The 20426-nt window shown below is 47.0% G+C and overlaps 1 protein-coding gene across 1 annotated transcript in view; it reads left to right on the top strand.

Moving 5' to 3' along the window:
* Nucleotides 1-20426, top strand: part of ACACA (acetyl-CoA carboxylase alpha) — a 118819-nt gene that overhangs the window by 86169 nt on the left and 12224 nt on the right. The window contains exons 45-51 of the mRNA XM_068415992.1: nucleotides 6168-6311; nucleotides 7061-7181; nucleotides 8811-8907; nucleotides 11887-11983; nucleotides 12674-12809; nucleotides 18664-18841; nucleotides 19841-19953. Of these exons, the coding sequence (XP_068272093.1) occupies nucleotides 6168-6311; nucleotides 7061-7181; nucleotides 8811-8907; nucleotides 11887-11983; nucleotides 12674-12809; nucleotides 18664-18841; nucleotides 19841-19953 (886 nt within the window). The remainder of the gene's footprint in view (nucleotides 1-6167; nucleotides 6312-7060; nucleotides 7182-8810; nucleotides 8908-11886; nucleotides 11984-12673; nucleotides 12810-18663; nucleotides 18842-19840; nucleotides 19954-20426) is intronic.

Below are 20426 nucleotides of genomic sequence, written 5' to 3'. Positions count from 1 at the left end.
ATAGGGATCTTGATCAGTTTGTGGGGGCTGTGGGGGCTGTGGGTGTATTATTCCCACTAAAGAGGAGTTTAGCCTAGTGGCCCATATTCTGCTTATCTAAATCTCTTCCTGTACCTTCCAGGGAAACCCCTCTGTATCCTAAACCCTGTCTATGTTTCATGTAACCAGGATTGTATCCCAGTTCCTGGTGATCCTGCAGAGTATCTTATTACTGGAGCGTTAACTCTGGTCCCTGCTGTTCCACCAGGTACCTGCTCTTTTCTGCAGTGAATTGCAGAGAAATTATCTACCGTGGACACTTGAGTGGGAACTCTAGAAATGGCAGTGGAGAATTGGCACTTATCTCATGGTTAAGCCTAAACCCACGCTGCAAAGTGAGCAACTTTCCCTCTCCTGGTCCCAGAGGTACCTGCCCTGCAGCCTGTCCCCTTGGATGCTCTCTGAACAGGAGGGTTCTCTTGGCATCCAGCAGGTGACCAAGGGAATGACCAAACCAAGACCTTGAAGTATCATGGAGACAACCATTGGCATTGTTCATAGGGCTGGTGTCTCGGTTGGGGAACCCCTCACTGAGACAGGTGGGATTTGTGGGTGTTTATGTAGAATAAGGGGCTGTAATTCTAGTTTGCAAAGTACGTTGAGTCCTTTTGATTTACCCCTGACTGATGGAGTGACTTTGAGCAAAACACGTGCTCTCCCTACACTGTGAGAGGAGAGCTAGGCAGGAATTTTTTGACAAGACATTTTTCATTTGGAAATGCCAGTTCACTGGAACTGGAACTCTTCAGGAAAAAGTATCCGTTTTGATGAATTTCTTATTTGGAATTTTGGAATTTTTTTGGTCAAATTGAAAGTTGTTTTTTTTTCCCCCAACTGACTTTTCTTTCCCAGTTATTTTTGATTTCTAATACCAACAACAAATATTTCAGAAGCCAAAAGCAGACATCTTGACCCTGTCTGATATTTGTTCAGATCTCAAGGTGGCAAAATTTGATTTTCTGTTGCAATCCAGAAATTTTCAAAAATCCTCATTGCAAGATGGAAAAACCATTTCCTCCCAACACCATTTGGTGTTGCCATGTGCAGACAGAGAGGGTGCCTCTGCTGTAGGTGGTCAGCCGGGGAGCCCCCCTCCCTTTGTGCTGGTGGATCTCCAGGCAGAGGAGGTGTAGAAAGGCCAGCTGTGGTTGTGGTGTCCATCTGGATGCGTCTTCCCCTGCCGAGGTGAAGTGCAGTTGCTTTTTCCCCTTCCCCCTCTGCGCTCACGGAATTAAAGCAAGAAAAAGCCCCCACCAGCAAGGCCTGCTGCTGGATTTGCAGTCAGTAGCCATCTCCAGTAAGCACCGGGCTGTCAGCTTCCCCCCACCCCCCCTGCCTCCCGCCTCCCACCTCCCCCATCACTCACCAAGGGAAAAAAAAAAAGGAGCCGGAGCCACAGCTTGAAATATATCATGCAATAGTGTATCATGAATTTCTTGTGAATCACATTGGTGAAGCAGGTTTATTTATTTCTGAGACTTTAAATCAATACAAAGTAGGTCTCTTAGTTCTGAAGCTGGGATGGAGTGTGAAAAAATGAGCCCATTGTACTCTTAAAACTTTGGGGAAGGGAGATGACAGCTATATAATTCCATTTACCAGGCACTAGGGGCTTTAATGTGAAGGTGACAGGGAGCTCTTTGTGCATTTAGAGCACCATATCTTCTAAATAAAAGATCTGTAGACTTGATAGTGGAGTATAGCTCTGACTTTAATAATCTCCAAGCATTAGACCGAGCCAATATGTTCCCAAGTCAGGAGGGTCCCCCGCCGAACGCTCGTAAATTAAAAGTGCAGGAACTGGATTAGGGATGCGAGGAGCCCCGGCCGTGCCCGGGCAGGGAGGAGGTGTCTGCTGGAGGCTGGGGAGCAGCTCTGCTCGGATTTAGCATCCTACCCCAGCTGGGCTCTCCTGCTCGGCGTCGCTGCTCCCGTACCCTCCAGTGACACGGTACGTGTGGGGGAAGAGCCGAGTGATAAAGCGAACGCTGTAGGATCTGGGGAGGCTCGACTGCATGTAATGGCAGCCAGGCTTTAAGTTCCTACATTGTGTTTTCTGGTGAGACGTTCATTCTGATCGTTTCTGCCTGTTTATGAAAAACAGGCTATTTATAGTGTGTGCATGTGCCTTTTCTGCTTCAGGTTTCTGGCAGATAATATAAATTGTGGGATGGGAATTGCAATTATTGAAATTATTCAGATAAAAATCTGGCACTTATATTTGATATAAACACATGATATGCTCTGAATAATAACAGCACTTACATTACATAATGATTCCCATTCAAGCCCTCCGCTGTCATTTTTTCAGATCTTTCATCTTTGATGAAACGTGTGAGCCCATCGAGTCTGCAGCCAGACCAGTTTGCAGTGAGTGTCTCAACTAACCAGCAGCTCAGGTTCTGAACAGGAGCACAGACAAAGCAGCTGGTCAGCACGGGTTTGAGTGCTAGAAAATGATTAATATGCATATGACGTGCCTATAAACCTGTTGAGGATGGTCTTGTAAAGGCTGAAAAGGCTGCTAGAACCCCGGCTCTCCTTTGTGCTGTCTAAAAGATCCTCTGGAGTGGAAAGAAGTGTGGTTTCCCATCACGGTAGGGAGAGTGGCTCTTGGAGGACCAAGTGCTGACGATGCTGCCCGTGTATTTTGTAAGCGTGTGGTACCAAAGGTTGTGTTATCTGGAAAATAGCGTGTGTCCTTGCCATCGTGGGCTGAGCTATAACACGTGCAGTTCTAGATCTGGCATCTCCTTTTGACCCCTTCCCTGGTGTCTTCGTCCTTTTGTTGAGACGGGGGCACAGAGGAAGCGTTTTGTCGCGTGTACCCCGTGCACTGCCTCGCTGGAGATGTCAGAAAGGACAAGTCTGGGATCTCTGCGTGGGGCCAGGCACCCCCAGCAGCCTCCTTTGGGAGCACGTCAGACTCCAGGTTGACAGAAACGTGGTTTCTGGGTTTCTGAGCTTTTGTGAGGTGGACAGAATTTTAATTTAAAGCAAATTTTCTGGTGCCAGAAGCTTCCTGTCTGATGCTCTGCTGTTCATGGCTGCTCTTTTTTGTCTGTTTTTGCCATCAGATTAAGCACAAGATCAGAGGTCAAATATTGCTGATATTCAAGTACATGTGTATTGTGTACCTCAGCTTTAAAATCCTGGACCCTGTCCTTTCCCACCCCTCTGGCTGGACCTTTCTTGATCTCTGGTCTGTGGCAGCTGGCTCTGGTAGCTGCATCTTTGACTGTTCCCTCGAGTGCTGGTAACCTTTCTGCGAGGAAGGGCCTGCTTTGCAAACTTAACCCTTCCATGGCATGTTTGGTCATTAAACACATGCCTTCTATAAGCCTTGCGTTCACTTCTTAACCTCCTACCTCGTGTGACCCGGTGTGACCCTGGCAGACCCAAACTCTCGGGGTTTAAGTTTTCCATTTTGACAGCTCCTGGTCATACCAGATACAAGGTTTAATCCTGCACAGTCTTTTTTCCCCATGAGCTTGTTTTTAGCATTACCTCTCTAACTGATTTAGCAACATTTCTAAGTCCACTGATGCCTCTGCTGACCGTGTGTCTTGCTGAGGAATATCTGAATCCTTCAGTTGCAGAAGCATCAGTTCTGCACTTCTCCAGCAGATGTGTTCTCTTTCACCCTTGGATATTTTCTTGCAGAAACATTTATACAGCAATATGCATTGCACCATTTAAGATTGTTAATTGGAGATTGAATTACTTGTCAGCCTTTAAAAATGTAGTCCTCTGAGGTCAGAGATGAGGTGGTTAGCAGAGCTGAATGGATGAGCTATCGCATTCATTTTGTTCTCGAGCCCAACGATCATTGTCTGTGAGCTGGCTTAGCCCTTCAGTGCCTTTTAACCTCTGGCACCCAATTCAGTCTGCAGCTGCGGGTGTGAAACGAGTTGGCAGGAGCTCTGAGCGCTCCTGAGAAGGCAGAAGAGCACGGTGCAGAAGCAGGTTAGGGGCCCAGCGCCCAGCACGCCTGGAAAACAGCCTCCTTAACCCCCCTCCACGCCGGGGAGCGGAGCAGCTAGTGCTTAAGTCAGGGCCTGATTTAGAGCTCGCGTGTGCCCGTGGTACACGTCCCTCCTGCACTCGGCGCGGGCGCACACGTGTGCACGTATCTGTCACACAAATGAAGGCAGCGAGCGCTCCTCGGTGCCGCTTTTAAATGCAGCTTGGGACCGCGCCGCCGACAAACGCTGACAAGTAAATACTGCGCTCGCTCGGCAGCACGGGGGGATCTCGTCTGCGCGGCCCCTCGCCGTGCTCTGCCACTTCACCGAGATGGCTGGAGCACTCGGGAGAAGGAACTGCATATTTATCTTGATCTCCAAAAAGGGATTTAAGGGCGAGCGCAGGCGGTATATCAGACTGTTTTCATTGCCTGTCAGCAGCGGTAAACCTGGGCTGTCTGCGGTGTCTCTGGGTGAGCAGCAGCAGAGGCCCATTTTGCATGTACATACGTTTGCATTAGTTTGGAGATGGGGAGTTTAAATCCTCTTTATTTTTATTTTCCTCTGTGGAAAGCATTTAGCTAGGCTTGTGCCTGGCATCTGGAGGCCTGTTTCTTTGCCTTGAACCTAAATCTACGCTGCTGTCTTTTCTACCGTGCCTTTTCATGGCACTGATTTTGTTAGAGGAAGATGAAGATGTTTGAGCTCAGAAGGGAGACCCAGGAATATCTCTGTGCAAAACCACAACGCAGACATTGATGTCTCAATTTTTGGGCTGGTTGTGTAACTTCTGTGCCTCGGTTTCTTCTGTGTGTAAACCCTCATCTGACATCTGCCTTATGTGAGGATCATCCAGTGCTTGTAAAATGCTGAGTTTTGTGACCAGACCACCAGCCCTTTTCTCCTCCAAAGGAAAATAGGCTTGGAGTTAGCAAATGATAGTGTTGTGCCTTAGTTAGGCAGTGCTTTAGGTGGACACGGCGGCTCCCTGAGCCCAGCTGTGGTTGACTGATGCTGTGCAGGAAGAAAGCTAACTGGTCCAGTGTAGTTTTATAACCAGATCGAAATTTCCCATTTTCATATCCCTTTAGCACCTTCTTACTTTCAGCCCAAAAGGTCAAATCCTGAGAAATGTGGAGCTCCTCTGTACTATGAGTGAGATACGTCCTGAGTGCTCGTTGGAGGATGTCGGGATGAAGATGAAGTCAGACCCAAACATCCCCCCATCAGGACCAGATTGCCTTGGGCTCCACTGCTCCGCTCTCGGGGTGGCCCTTCGTCCTCGAACAAGCTGTGCTGGTGTTTGGTGGGGGAGGGCAGGTTGGTCGTGTGTGTTTGAGGGGGTTTTTAAGATCTAAATGAAGCAGGTATGTAATGCCCTCTGCCTGTTGGGAAGGCTCAGCCCATAAAAATAACAAACGGCGTGTATTTGCTAGAATGTCAAAGTTATGAGTTTATTTTGTAATGATGTGCTCCTGCCTTCATGAGGTAAACTGGCCGTGGCAGAGGTGTTATTAGTAATATGGACTCAGCGGAGCAGAAAGCCGAGTGACCGAGAGATCAGTGTATCAGTCAGCGAGAGGGCAAATGGGAAGAGACAGCAGGAGAATGAGAAAAGAGCTGCGGCGCCTGGGCCGAGATGGAGATGGAGCCGCGCAAGAGAATTGGAAGCCCAGCAGTCAGAGTCTTATTCTTCCAGTCTCTCTAAGGAGCTGGTGGGGCTTTGTCTTTGCTGCACCCATCTTTGTGCACAATGTTGTTTTTTTCCCCAGTTAAAGGTTTGAATAAGTCCACCCTAGCAGTCATCTTTAGTCGGAGCAATTTTGAATTAGTGAGCTGAGCTCGGGTCAGCACCCAGGAGACGTGGTCACACATCAGCTCCATTTGCTGCTTGAGGAAGGGCAAGTCGTATAACTGCCCTCTGCCTCAGTTTCCCCACGTGTGTCATTCCCCTTGGGGATTGCTGTTTGTAAGATCTTACCTGCACACAGGGCTCAGGAAGGTCTGTTGTGAGTGGTTTGCTCCATCCTTTGGTGTTGAAGTGATCGTGACTTGCTGCAGGGATGGGCTTGTGTGTATCTCCTTCACCAACACCTCCTTGTCACATCCTACCTCCTTGTCACATCCCATCCTCTGACTTTTTTCCTGGTTTTCTTTCACAAGGTGCTTGGACGGGAAGTTTACACCTCCAACAACCAGCTGGGCGGGATCCAGATCATGCACAACAACGGAGTGACGCACAGCACCGTGTGTGATGATTTTGAAGGAGTCTACACTGTCCTGCAGTGGCTTTCCTACATGCCAAAGGTAATTCCTGGCCCTGCAGGCGTGCAGGGTGCCGTTACCTGTTCTCTTTGTTCATGGGGCTCTGGGGGGTGGGAGGTTTGCTGCGTCTGTGGGGTTTTTCTGTTTGTATGGTGCCTAGCAAAACGGTTTAGGCTTGTGACAAGGCTGTTAAGCATTACAGTATTGAAGTACACAAAGTAGTTCTTGCCTTAAGGTGCTGCTGGAACGGGGATGCGGGGCAACCTGGCCCTGCCTTGGGTACTTTCACATCACTCCCCTGACGTGCTGCCCTCAGTACTCCAGGCAGCAGGATTTTATGTAAGCGGTGGATTGTCTCTTACTGAAAAAACTCTAGAAGTTCCCCTCTGAGGCAGTAATTTGTAGGAGTTGATGTATATGTGTAAGCTGCTCTGCAGCCAGGAAGGCAGCAACAAGAACACGCAGGTCACCTTCCTTCAGGAAAGAGTGCAGAGAGTGAGTCAGGTGGCCTGGTCACCTTTCAAAAATGAAATTGCAACCCCTCGCTAATGCTGGCTGTGCCTGAAGTTCAAGAGCACATGAAGTACAATGTATGCCATATGATGCCAAAGGAGGGTTTGAGAGTGCATGGAGCACCTTGGAAGTTTCTTCAGGCTCTTGCCAAGTCTCTGAGATCTGGATCTCTGCGTTGAAGGGTTGTGCAGTGTGGGGGACAGGTCCTTTAGAGCTGGCGTTTGGTGCAAAGCCACGCAGGAGTATTACTTCCTTCAATGTTTTTCTTGTTCCGTTAGAGTATATACAGCCCTGTTCCTATCCTCAAAGTCAAGGACCCTATAGACAGAACCATAGAGTTTGTTCCTACCAAGACTCCCTATGATCCTCGCTGGATGCTGGCTGGACGCCCAAACCCAAGTACGTAGATCTGTGGTGGCCAGGATACGTGGTAATGCCTATTATTTTGAGACTGTTTGTCAAGGCTTTGTGTCTGCAACCCAAATATATTTGAGAGTTTGTAAAGTAGTTAGTTCTAAACAATTTGAATGTAATATATAAAAACAGCATGTAAATTCTGAGTGCTTGAGGACACTTTATTAGTTACTTTTATAGATTTTCTTTTTTGGCTTGGAAACGCTGCCAACCACTGAACCCCCACGCATGCCTTTGGGGTTGTGCAGCCTGTGTACAAGCTGCAAACTGGGTGACCATTATGCTTGCTGTTATTAATGAGTTTGGGGGGCTAAAATGAGATTTGTGATAAACTAAGTTTTCTGGGTTTGTATAATATTTTTTCATCATCTCTCAAGTAATTCATCCAGCTGTCCGAGTGCAGCTAACGCTGGCTTCCAAATCGAGTGACTTCAGATTTTAATTTAGTGGAAGCGTTAAGGAAAGCAGATGATTCCCTGTGATAAGTTAAAGCAGATATCTCCTAGGTGAAAAGTTAAAGCCATTTATTAGAGGAGATATTGCCGTGATATTCTTCAAACTGACGCCCGACACGAGGCCAGAATCTAAACGATCAGCTTTGGGCTCACGATAAAGAGATAATTTTGAAATGGATGGTCACATTTTACAGTGGGGCCACAGAGGCAAGGAATGTAGAACACAGTAATTACAAGTTTGGTCTTGATAAAACACTCTCCATCCTGTTTAAGTCAGCAGAGGTTAGCTTGCTTGGATCTCCACTTTTAATTGGTTTTGGACTTGGGTTTGCAGAAGCAGAGGTGCTTGTTCAGATTAAAGCCTTCCTCGGAAGCTGTGTGCCAAGGGGTAAAGCTGGGAGGGACTTGGGGTTGGGTTTGGTTTTTTTTTTTTCAACTTCTCTTCAGGAACAGTTTGGTTTCTCTCAAGCATTAGGAAGTTGCTGCAGTCTTTGGGCAAGAGAACAGACCTGAGAGCATAGGGGCTGAGCCAGGCTGGTGACTCTTAAAGCATCATCTGGTGTCTTCCATGGAGCAAGTGGGCTTTTGGTGCCAGAGTACTTCCTTTCAGTTTTTCTAAAAGAATGTGTCAAACACGCTCAGATGGGTGGTCTAGTTCTAAAATATCATAGAAGTTTTTATATTTATTCCTGAATTTGTTCAGCATTCTTTCTTTAAAGGAAAGATTAGGCAGAATCGAAAGAAAAATGTGAGATAAGTTTTAAAATAGAAAAAGGCGTTTTGAAAAACATCTTTAATGACTTTACTGCCTTTTGACAAATGTTTGTAGTGTCTTGACAAAAAGTTATTTATTTAAAAGCATGCGAAGTCCCTCTGCTCTCCGAACCCCATCGTTTAACAATAAATGATGCTTTTGCTGATGAATGACTGTCTTTATGCAGAGCAGCAAATGAAATAAGACATGATGGCTGAAGGCAGACAAATGCTCAGCTGTCTAATGTTGCCTTGTATGATAATCTATTTAAAGATAAATAAATAAAAAGACAGCGCCAAATTCTCCAGTTGGCATTTTTAAGCAAGTTTCAGTTGCTCCTTTTATATTCTCTCTTCTTTCTTCCCTCCCTCCTCTGATATTTCCATTTTTTTCCCTTCCCTTTAGGTCAGAAAGGACAGTGGCTGAGTGGGTTTTTTGACAATGGCTCATTCCTGGAGATCATGCAGCCCTGGGCACAGACAGTCGTGGTTGGTAGAGCAAGGTAAATTCTAAGAGGCTTTTCAGACATTTGTAGAAATCAAGTTTTCGTTACGCTTTGTGTTTTTCTAGAACCTCCTTTGGAAGTTGATGGCTAGAAGTGAAAATAAGTCATTACTTGAATAGGATACTTCTTTACCACAGGAATGAAGCGTGGTCTGATCGTTTCTCCTGTTTCGCTTGGAGGTGACAGCTTTAACAAGCACAAAAGCCAAAAACAGAGAGATTGTTAAAAATGATGGCAGACAGTGTGTGCTTCCCTGGGTACATGGTTGTGTAGTGAGGCCCTCCTGCAGCTCTGGCTGAGCTGAAGGCACACGACATGGTTCATTGTTTCACAGCCTTATTAGACTTGCAAGAAAAGTTCAGCTAAAACTAAAGCAGATTGCAAGAAGCTCTGCATAGAGGAGAGCTTACTGCTGAGGTTTGTGTGGAATAACTTGCAGCATTTTCCAACCCAGCACCCGCCACACCTGACCTTAGTTGTTTCTACACAGAGAGGTGTAGCTCCAGAGACCTGTGGCACCCACCTCCTCCCACGGCGAGTTGCTCCCCTTCCCTTGCTGTGAAGTGACACCTGTGCAGGGTTCTAAACTGTTCCCCGTTGCCTCGAGGTTTAGATCCCTGCCCTGAAAATGTTTGCAGCCTGGGTCACTCTCGGTGTTGCAGGTCCATGAACTCTCAGAGCTGGGGGAGGCAGAAGCCTGGAGGCAGGATCCTGCATCCTGACAGAATGCATCACAGCAGGGCTCAAAACCCCCTTAGTCACCTCTTTTTACTATTTTCTTTAGTTTTTTGCCCCCTCCAAAAGGCCCTGTGAGTTTCCTGGTCTGATTCTCTGCTTCCTCTCAGAATAAAGCCATTTTGAAAGAGTACATTTATCTCCCTTGAGTTTCCACTACAAGTGCTTGAGCTGTCCCAACGCAGCGTGCTTGTCCTTTGTCACTCCTCATCCCTCCGACTATTCCAGCTCTCAAGACAGAGCTTCATACTCTTGCCTCCAGCGGACTCCCAGCTCCTAATTGATGTCAGTGGGTTTGGTTAATTGTCAGCCTTTTTTCTGTTAACAAGTGAGAGGGGAGGAAAAAACCTGAGGTGCCTGAATGGGATCCTGGAGGCTTCAGGTGTTACACTTATGAGATACGGTCGTGCCCGTGCGTGACGGGTGCTCAGGGTGCCTTAGGAGCAGAAGGCTGTATCAAAGAAAAATCTTGTATTTATCAATCTTTCACCTCCCGTACTGTCAGTATCACCGTGCCAACAGTCCAGAGCCAATTTACCTGATAATGCTTACAACCTTCTGGAAATGCTGTGGCACCCTGGGGTCAGGCTCCATCAGCCTCTAAAGTAGTGACACGAGGACCGACCGTAGCACCAGGACATCCCTGGGGATGCTGTATTTGGTTATCAGTGGGAGACAGGGAGAGACATCACTGTTCCTGAAACACACGTTGTTGAGAAGAGCCAAAGATACCTGCTGACTCCACTCCTAATTGTAGCACTTAACCTTGGGATGTCCTGTGACCTTTTGGTACGCTTCGGTATTTTTCTCTGCCATCCGTGACACTCTGAAGTTTTATCTCACAACATCCTATAATTATTTAAAAGCTTTTAGGTTAAGCAGTGTACCAGGGGGCAGGGAGGCAGGGGAAGTCAGCTCGAAGGTCTCTGTCCAGGCCCATACTCAGCATCACTTGCAGTTCTTTCTTCTGACAAATTCCACGTTGCTTTGGACTCTCACATCCAGGTATATATAATACAAATGAAACCGACTTCTTTCAAAAGCAGTGGCATTTTGAAAAAACAAATACGAATGTATTCTTCTGGGATTGTTACTGTAAGTGCTGCCAAAACTCATCTTTCGTGTGTATGTTTGGAATATGTGTGCTGTTGGCTGTAAATTGTCTTTTATTATTCTATGGCAACTTGTCCAGGGACACACTATAAAACAAGATGTAGCATCTTCATGTGCTAGCCTGATAAAATTTATATGAAGTATAATGGAAAACAGAAGTTGTTTTGAGCTGTTTTCAAGTTCAATAAATAACTGTAATACTTGGATAAAGATGTTCTTTATTAGGTCACATGGGCCCTAATATAGAAGTTATAAGTTACCGATTTAAGACGGCTTCTGCAATTACGGGTTTCTAGGCAGACTCTTAATCATAGCGAATGGGGATATTTCAGCCCCCCAGTGCACACAGGCCTTGTCGTTCCTCCTGCCTGCAGTGTGTGTCATCCAGCCTGGGGTGGCTGAGGAGAGAGTGCAGGCTCTGCTGGGACTCCCGTCCTGGGAGTACGCAGTTGTCAGCGCAAGCGAGATGCCTTTTGTGTGAGGGAGCGGGGAGATGCTGTGGAAAGCAGAGCTGAGCATCCTCCCTGTGCCCACGCTCCCTGCCCGTCCCTCCGACCCTGCACCCTGCCCACCCGTGCGGTCACCCTGCAGCAGAGGGGACAGACAGGCAAACCCAAACCCTTGCCCATCATTCACCCTGACCTCTTGGGAGAGGGAGTTTTTGTGAGCAGTGGAGGTTTGGGGTGGCTGAGACATCAGCATGGCTTAGGCATGCAGCCTGGGGAGGTATTTCATGAGCCGACAGTGCTTGTGAAAACAGGGCTTGGGAAGCCTTGGGTCTTCGTGTTTGTTTTCCGTGGTGAGGACCATCAGTATCAAAATCTGTATGGTAGCAGGTGAAGGGTGCTGGAGATGTAGCTGTATCGTTCAAAATTTGAACTTTGCTTTATTCTATTTAATTTTTAGTGAGGTATGTGCTAGTTTTTAGAACTAGATTTTGCTTTGAGAACTCTAAATCCTACTCTGACATTTAGCCACGTGCCTAAGCTCTTCAGAAAGGCTGGAATGCTTCTTCCGCCGTTCGCTTGCGTTGTTTGTCTCTCTCGAGTATCTTTATGCAAATTGGAAAAAATGCCTAGTTGTGTAACAGCACAAGTATGAATTTTGATTTGTCTCGCCTGTTCCCAGGCTGGGAGGAATACCTGTAGGAGTAGTTGCCGTAGAAACGAGAACGGTGGAGCTCAGCATCCCTGCCGATCCTGCAAACCTGGACTCAGAGGCCAAGGTAGGTTGGACGTGAGCTCAGTTGCTTCTTTGTCCTCTGCAAATGTCTCTGTGGAAAGAGCACTTGTTTTGATGGGATTTCCCCCCCCAAAAGTGGGACAAGAAGTGCAGCCATCCCTTGGTGGGAGCTAGTGCGTGGCTGCTTCTGGGAGGAGTGAATGGACGGTTGTGTTGGCCATTCGTACAGGAGACCCCTTCCCCAGCAGCCCTCCTGCTCTTGTGACTTAGGTGAGATGCAGGGACGAGGCCCCAGGCAATCTGGCAAGCAAAAATCATTTCCCTGCTCTCTTTCTGTGACCATAGTGTTTCATGCTCTTCCTTCTCTGATGTTTTGCTTTCCTCCTTCCTGATTTCACAGCTCTGGCCCTACGTAATTTCTTCTGGGTCTTCTCCTTTGCATATCCTTTTCTCTCTCTTCTCCTTCACATTCTTAAAGCACTAATAGTATCAGGCTTTCCCTAACATCTCTGTTCCTCTTCTTAGCTAAATCAGTGGGAACACTCCTGTTGATGTTGGTGACAAAAGGATTGTCCCATTTTTTTCCGTGGGCAGGCAGATCCTAAGCATTTCATGTGCTGCATTCCCCGTCGTTAATTCCCCATCACAGCTCTTGTTGCATCCATTTCTGATTTTTTTTATGCTCTTATGTTCCTGTGTTTCAAGGCTTAACAGTGTTTTTCATTCCCAACAGATAATCCAGCAGGCTGGTCAGGTGTGGTTCCCCGACTCCGCCTTTAAGACTGCGCAGGCTATCAATGACTTCAACAGAGAAGGGCTGCCTCTGATGGTCTTTGCTAACTGGAGAGGCTTCTCTGGTGGAATGAAAGGTAACCATCCCTTTGGGTCCCCTTTCAGTGCTGTCCCGTAGAGTGGCCTGTCTCGTGCTGCCCAGGGCTCCGCCGCTGTTCCCCGCCGTGGCATACCAGCACTAGCTCTACGGGTTTAGCGTCCTGAAGCGGTTCTCTGGGGACAGGCCAGCAGCTGGGAGCCTGTGGCAAGGGACAGAAGCGGGTGCTGTCTTTGAGCAGTGACTGGCTGTTAGATTGGCTTAACTGTGGCGATAACTTGTACCCATAAACCTGCAGAGTGGATCTGCCTCACCCGTCCTTGATGCAGGCTGCATCCAGCCCTGCTCTTCCATGGCGACTGTGTCACCTCCCTTAGAAATGCTAACACGGGGATACTTTTCTAGGCCTGCCACTCTAGGCAGAGTGTTTGGCCATGTCAGCCTCTGAAATCATGTCAGTGCTCTGCTCACAGCCAGCTGTGGTTGTTGCCCAACCAGCTGGAGCAAAGGGACGCTCCGCGCTGCAGTAGCTGTGGTGATGAAGGGTTTCGGTCCTCTCCGCCCCGTGGGTGTCTTGTCTTTAATAGGCACATAGAGGAATAACTCAAAATATGCAAGGAGCAAAGCTGATAGCAAGTTCTTTTCAAAATAAGCAATGCAGTTGTGTTTTTATATGTACCCTCATATGTGGTTATAGGAACTGGCCAGAGCATCTGCTGTGAGAAGAGGGGATTGGATGGCAACAGTGGTCTGGGTGCTAACAAAATTTACAGCTGCCAACCTGGGCTAATTAAATACTAATCTCAGGAAACCCCTTCTGCTCGGAAAGCTTTATATCCTTCTGCCTCAGCTTAAAGCTGGGGCTGGATAAAGCAATGATACTGCATATCAAAAATGTATAGGGGTGTTCTGTCACCATTGGCTCCTTGATGGTTTTTCCCACTGTAACACTGTCACACCGAGGGCTCTCTCCCACTTGACTCTTTTGGTGGTAGTGATGTTCATAGAAGTGAACAGTTATAAAACTGCTCAGTTAATATACCAGCAGTTACATTTTTGCACCACATATTGCTACTTTAAATTTTGTGAAGTGCCCAGAATGTGAGATTGATACTATAAAATTTAAATCAGTAAAAGATTACAGCCTCTTACCTGCATGTGGCACTTCACAAACACAGAAGGAAAGTTACAGATGCACTAAAATGGTGAAAGTTCCTGCCCTGGGAAGCCTGGCAGGGTGATGAAGGCTGTCTTGCTCTGCTGTCTCAGCAGCAGGGCAGAAAGCAACGCCGTGGAGTTTGCAGATGCAAAGATGAAAGATGGCAATAGAGGGCAAAATTCTTTCCTCTGGAAAATACCTGTCACCTTTCAGGATGGTGTCTGCTCCGTGTGCTGCTACTGCACTCCCTGACTCGCTTTCCCTACCGCAAAGCTTAGGGCAAGTTGTTGATGTAACTTTACCAAGTGTTCATTAAATATTTTGTGAGATCTGTCAGCTTTGCCTGTGCCCTTTGGGTTCCCCAGAAACTGAGCTCAGCTTTGGAGCTGGGACCAGAAGCCCGAGGTGGAAAAGGCACTACAGGGATGCTCGTGTTTGTATCACAGACGCCCAGCTGGTAGCAGGAGGAGGGAGGGCAGAGCCACTGCAGCTCGCCCGCGGGCCGGCCTTCTCCTGCCCCTTGGTCGCCGTCGGGGCCTGCAGGGCCAGCACTGTCGGGGCCTGCGGAGCCGGTGCTGGGCTCTCCCGACGCTCCCCGCCTTCCCCGGGGAGGTGTTTGCAGTTTGGGTTTCAGCGCTGGCTGGGGATTATGCAGGGAGGGAAAATAAACAATTATGCCACCCCTCAGTGCACACAAACACACTGCCAGGAGCCGGCTGCACTGTGGGTAAAATGACTCCAAAATTGTGTGTAATGAGTAGGAAAAGATTAGAGACAGCTCTTGCTATGCTGAAAATTGACATTAGCGGAGGGGGAAAAAAAAAAACCCTGTCTTTACTAGTCGGCCTAGGAGGTCTAATTCAAGCCATAAAATAAATAAATAACTAACATAACTAAAGGCGTAGCACCGTGGTGGTGGTGGCTTCCCCAACGAGCTCCGTCTGGCCGGCAGGCTATTCAGCATAATGCAAAATTAAATTATAAAAACTGGCTTGAATATTTAGATGGAGGAGCCATTTGGAAGGGGCTTATTTAGGCGAACCGGCGGTGACCCACAACGGGGAGACATCAAGCGTGAAATTTACTGGAAATTAGCACCGGGGTCTTGGACTCGGCAGGAATGGTTTGATAGCATGCAAATCCCCGCGACATTAAACTGCGGCGCCGCTCCTGCTACAGGGTCACTCGCAGTTGGTTTTTCATGTTTTACTTATTATTTTTTTTTCCTGGGACAGGTTATAAATAACAATAAAAAAAAAATTCAGCAGAATGAAAAGGCTGTTTTAAATCTCTGATTACCTGGGTGTTGAGCAACGGTATTGCTTGTCTGTAATGGCTTTAGGAGGGACATGATGTGTCTGCAGCCAGGACGTGCCTGGTGTTTACCTTCGGGTCCTATCTCGTAATCCAGCCAAGCTGATGAGATCCGTTCCAGCTCTGGAGGTTCAGGGCATGCTGCCCGACACGATGGAAATGCAAAAAGCTCTCTGCAGCCTTTCCAGCATGCTTGATGCATCTGAGTGCCAATATTTACACACACACAGTGTCACGCTAACAGCTTCCAGCAGATTTCGTGTCGGTGTGTAGTCGCCGCTGATGCTCAGTGCAGCTGAAGGGGAAGGTGTGCTGCAAGCACCGAGGTTGTAGTGAAGTGGGAGTCAGCTTCTTCTCCCGGGCAACTAGTGATAGGACAAGAGGACACAGCCTCAAGCTTTGCCAGCGGAGGTTCAGGCTGGACATTAGGAAGCATTTCTTCTCAGCAAGGGTCATTAGCCATTGGAAGGGGCTGCCCAGGGAGGTGGTGGAGTCACCATCTCTGGAGGGGTTTAAGAAAAGACTGGACATGGCACTTAGTGCCCTGGTCTAGTTGCCATGGTGGTGTCAGGGCAATGGTTGGACTTGATGATCCCAGAGGGCTCTTCCAACCTGGTTGATTCTGTGAGCACTGCTCAATAACGAACACTGCTTCTAGAGGACCTCTGCAGCGCTTCTGTCTTGCAAGTGGCTTATTATACTGAGGTTTGAATTAATACAGGAATTAAATTTGGCCCAGAAATATAATATTTAATTTTAATTTTTCCAGTCTCAACGTAAGCAACTTCTTTGCGAGAGCAGTTGCACAGACAGCCTGCTCTTAAACTACATGTGTTCTGGTGACTGGGCGTGGGGACTGCAGGCAGGTGTCTTGGGTTGCCTTTGCAGTGTTTTTATGATCTTCATCAACTCTACTTATATTTTACCTCTTAAAAACATACATTCTTTCAGAGTCCCCACTTTCAGTGTAGGCAAATGGAACAGTTGAGGTGGCTGGAGGAGAAAACCCTGCAGAAGAGCAGGAACCCTTCTGGAGCCCGTGGCCACTGTGGTTCCCTTGGCTCGTCCCTGGAGCTCAGCACCTTCCGTGCCCTGGAGCTGTGCGTGGCACCGTGGGGACCCCTCGGTGGTGGCAGTCGGGTTGATTGTCTCTTCCTTGTTTGAGCAAAACTTGGGCTCCGTTAGTGGAAGCAGTTCCATAAGAAAAGGGGGAACAAGTATTGTGGGCCCAGAAATATTTCCCTGACCTTGCCAATGCCGCCTGAAAGAGGTTTGGAGCTATGCACAGAAAGCATCAAGTTTATCTCAATTCCTCTGCTCCTCCTCCCTCTGCCTTGCTCAAACAAGTAGTGCTGCTTCTTTGTACACTTAACCTGAGTAAAATATATACCCTTGGCAGGAGTGAAAAATGTATTGCTAATTACGCAATTATTTTATTATGTAGCACTAGTAAAAAATGTCTAGTAAAGAATTAATTCGGTTAAAATAATTTGAATCAAGCAATTATTTTCTTAACACTAGAATTAGCTGAAAGTACTTCAAGTGGTTTATTACTAGCACTACATAATAAAATAATTGTGTAATTAGTAATAAATTTGTCACCCCTTTTAAGGTCTTTTTCTTTGCTTGGGACAAAGGAAAAGGTTGGAGTTTTGCTTGGTTCTCAGTCCCCACTGTCTCTGCCCGAATTTATGTTTATTCGCAATTAGAGGAAATAAATTGTTCTTCTCTTCATCAGCATTTGACATTTATTAAATAACATGAAACTCCTTTTCCTGGGTACTTGGACAATGACCTTGCAAATGAACTGGAGAGATTACATCAGTGCCTGTGGTGCTAATATATATATATATATACACACACACACACTCTCTCTCTCACACACTTTACACACACCTCCCTTGGTTGCTCTCTATGTATGTTAGTGTGTGTGTATATATGTAAGAGTGGGTGTGTGTGTATTCCCCAAAGAGTTAAGTACTTAACGATGTTCATGTTAATGCTTAACATTAAAGTGGGGGTGAAATGACAAGGGGACTTTGGCTGGAGTGTCTCCCTTCCCCGGCAGTGTTGGCTTTCTCGAGTGATTGTAAGGATTTAGGGGAATAAAAGTGTCTCAGTCTTTTAAGACTGTTACTGAAGAGCAGCACGTGTGCGTGGTCCATAGATGCAACTCACTTAGTTTTTCTGCTCTGTGCTGTGCCCTGGTATTTTAATGGCCAGAAAAAATTAGGCAAACTTGGAGGTGCTGAGCAAAGACTAAAAATGATGAAGGGGATTGAAAATACCGTCCTGGGAGACATGAGAAATGAATGCTTATAGTGTGTCTAAGGAAAAAAAAACACTGAAAAGCCTCCTGCTATTTATAGCAAGGCCGAAGGAGTGGAGAGATCATGTAGGTGATGCAAGGAGTGGTAATATGAAATTGGGATGGGGAAGGAGGGGAAGTTTGGCTGAATACTGAGGAAAATTTCATCTACATGGCTGTGGAAATGCCCCTAAAGAGGTAGTAGATTTATTGTTTGGAATTTCTAAAGGAAAGCTTTAAAAAGCACTGGGAAAGAAATGTAGGATGGAGTCCTGTGTGAACAGAGATGGACTAGATGATCCTAATGAGTATTTGTCATTTCTTGTCTATTTGATTTGATACTTCTATATATAATTACATGCAACAAAATATATATATATTCCAGGGTGCCTGTTCCCATTACAAACTATATCCATTATATGCTATATCATCTCATATAAATTCCTTTGCCTTCCTTTTTTCTCGTTTATTTAAATCACCTTTGGGGCTGATATTTTCAGTGTACTGTCTTTACACAGTGGAGTTGTTGAGCAGAATGCCTTAAACAAATTTTAATGCAAAAAGAGAAGGATGCTGTTTCCCATCCGAACCCTTCCCACACACGAGTTTTTATAAAGATATGTGAAAGGTCTGCTCCCATTAGGTGTGCCAGGCACGTTACATGAATCATGATGCCAGGCCATGGTGTTAAGTCTGAAGTTGGGCAGCTGTGCTCATATGAAGGACAGAAATAGCTGACCTGCCTGCCAAAGCTCGTTGGCTTGGCTGGAAAGTGAGGGCTGGATTATCTCCAGGACACATGGTGTGGGGCTGGCTGGTGTGAACTGGGGACCTGCAGTCCGTGTCTTGTCAGTGGATGTGGTTACACGGGCAGTAACCTGACCACGTTTGCAGAGCGGAGATCCCCTGTCCGGGAGCAGGGCTGCTGGGGGAACATCTCCTTGCTCAGTCCGTCTGGCCCAGTCCAGATAACACCAGCCAGAGCTTGCGATACAGCAGCAGGACATGGTTAGAAGAGCTGAATAATAGTATTTCTTTCCCAGTTTGACCAAGCGTGGCAGGGCTGAAGCACTGACATGCTGTGACTCCAAGCGCCGTGTCCTTTTTCTGCAGACATGTATGACCAAGTGCTCAAGTTTGGTGCCTACATTGTGGACGGCCTGAGAGAGTACCGGCAGCCCGTGCTTATTTACATCCCACCGCAGGCGGAGCTGAGAGGAGGATCCTGGGTTGTGATCGACCCCACCATTAATCCCCGTCACATGGAGATGTACGCAGACCGGGAGAGCAGGTAGGGCAGCTTTCTCCTCCCTCCGTAACCGTCTGCTCTGGGGCCGAGCGAGAAGCTCTCAGTTAAGAGCAGGGAAGTTTGTTACTGGAAGGGCCTGACCACCTTCCAGTTGTAACTCGTGTCTCGGAGGAGTGATCACAGGTAGGACAATTCAGATGGTCTCCTGGCTTGGACTTAGATGGGGGTAAGTTCTGTGGCCGTTCTGAGCCAGCCTCTGTGAAGGTTCATTACTAACATTCACAAAGCACAGCGAGATGGGGGTGCTCAGGACTTGCTGACCGTTCTGGTGTTTCCACATACTGCTTTGTGCTTTGAAACAGGTGCCTGTGTATACAATTTTGCAAATTAAGTGTGAATAATTGTGCACTTTAAACTCCCTGAGTGTTGTACCATCTGTCACATGGGCACTCAGGTAGTTGCATTTTTTTAATGAAATACAACTTTTGTAAGCAAAGTTCTAGTTACTGGTGGTTTAGGATAGAGAACTACAGGCAAACTCTTGGAAGCAGGTTTTTCAAAATATTTTAAAGAATCTGTAAAATATAGAAATACTGAATCATTTGGAGGAAAAAGCCAGCCCTACCTGGGCTCTGTAGCAGGTAGGAGGAAGGTGTATGTAAGAACAGCACGAATATTGTGCTGTCAGGGCATCCTCTCAACTCAAAATTCCCAGGCAGCTGCTCCAGGGGAGGAAGAAAAAAATGTATGTAGGGAAGAGTGGAGAAGATGCCCTTCCCAGATGCCAGTTCCCCTTGCTCTTCCCAGCTGAATTCTGCTCCAGATGGGCTGCGTGCCTCCTTCTCTGCTCTGAAGAAGCGAGACAAAGAGACCCGTGGTCCTTGGCCTCTCTGTTTCCTGCATCCCGAGCAAGCGTTGTCTAACGCTTCTCTTCTTTTTTTTACATACTTTCTAGATAACATTGAACCATTCCATTTTGTGTTTCCCCTTGTCTGATGACCTGAAAGCGCCTTTCTTTTCTCTTTTCCCGTCCCTGAGCAGAGGAGGAATCCTGGAACCCGAGGGGACGGTAGAAATCAAATTCCGCAAGAAGGATCTGGTGAAGACGATGCGGCGCGTGGACCCCGTGTACATCCGCCTGGCAGAGCGGCTCGGTACGTCAGCCGGTGGCTAATGAATGTGTTTATGGGCCTTAAAAAGGGCCACCAAGGCATTTTATCAAATCCATTATAATTTTTATTTACTGTCATCTAACTTGGGAAGAAAACCAGATGAGACAAGCTGCATGTATGTACATGTGGGAGATGACATCCATGTGCATTCAGCATACCTGGGGTGTGGGTAATACAGAAAGTGTCTGTTTGAACTGATTGCTTTTTTTCTTCTTAATTGAGTGGGTCTTACAACAGACACTACAGATGCTTGAGTCTAGTTTCCATCTCAGCAATTGCTCAGCTCACTAAAAGCTCGTGGGCCAAACCCTCAGCTGGTGTTATTTGGCGTAACCAAAGAATTTGGTGAAAGACATTTTGGGCTACTGGGCTATCACTGTGTGTCTGGGGTAGTTTTGAGCAATGATATCTGTCAGCGCTTCGGAGTCAGGACAATAAAAAATGTTCTTCCCCTG

Source organism: Nyctibius grandis, chromosome 18, assembly GCF_013368605.1.
Source record: "Nyctibius grandis isolate bNycGra1 chromosome 18, bNycGra1.pri, whole genome shotgun sequence".
NCBI lineage: Eukaryota > Metazoa > Chordata > Aves > Nyctibiiformes > Nyctibiidae > Nyctibius > Nyctibius grandis.
The sequence above is the reverse complement of the archived record's forward strand: the minus strand, read 5'-3'. Positions and strand labels throughout refer to the sequence as shown.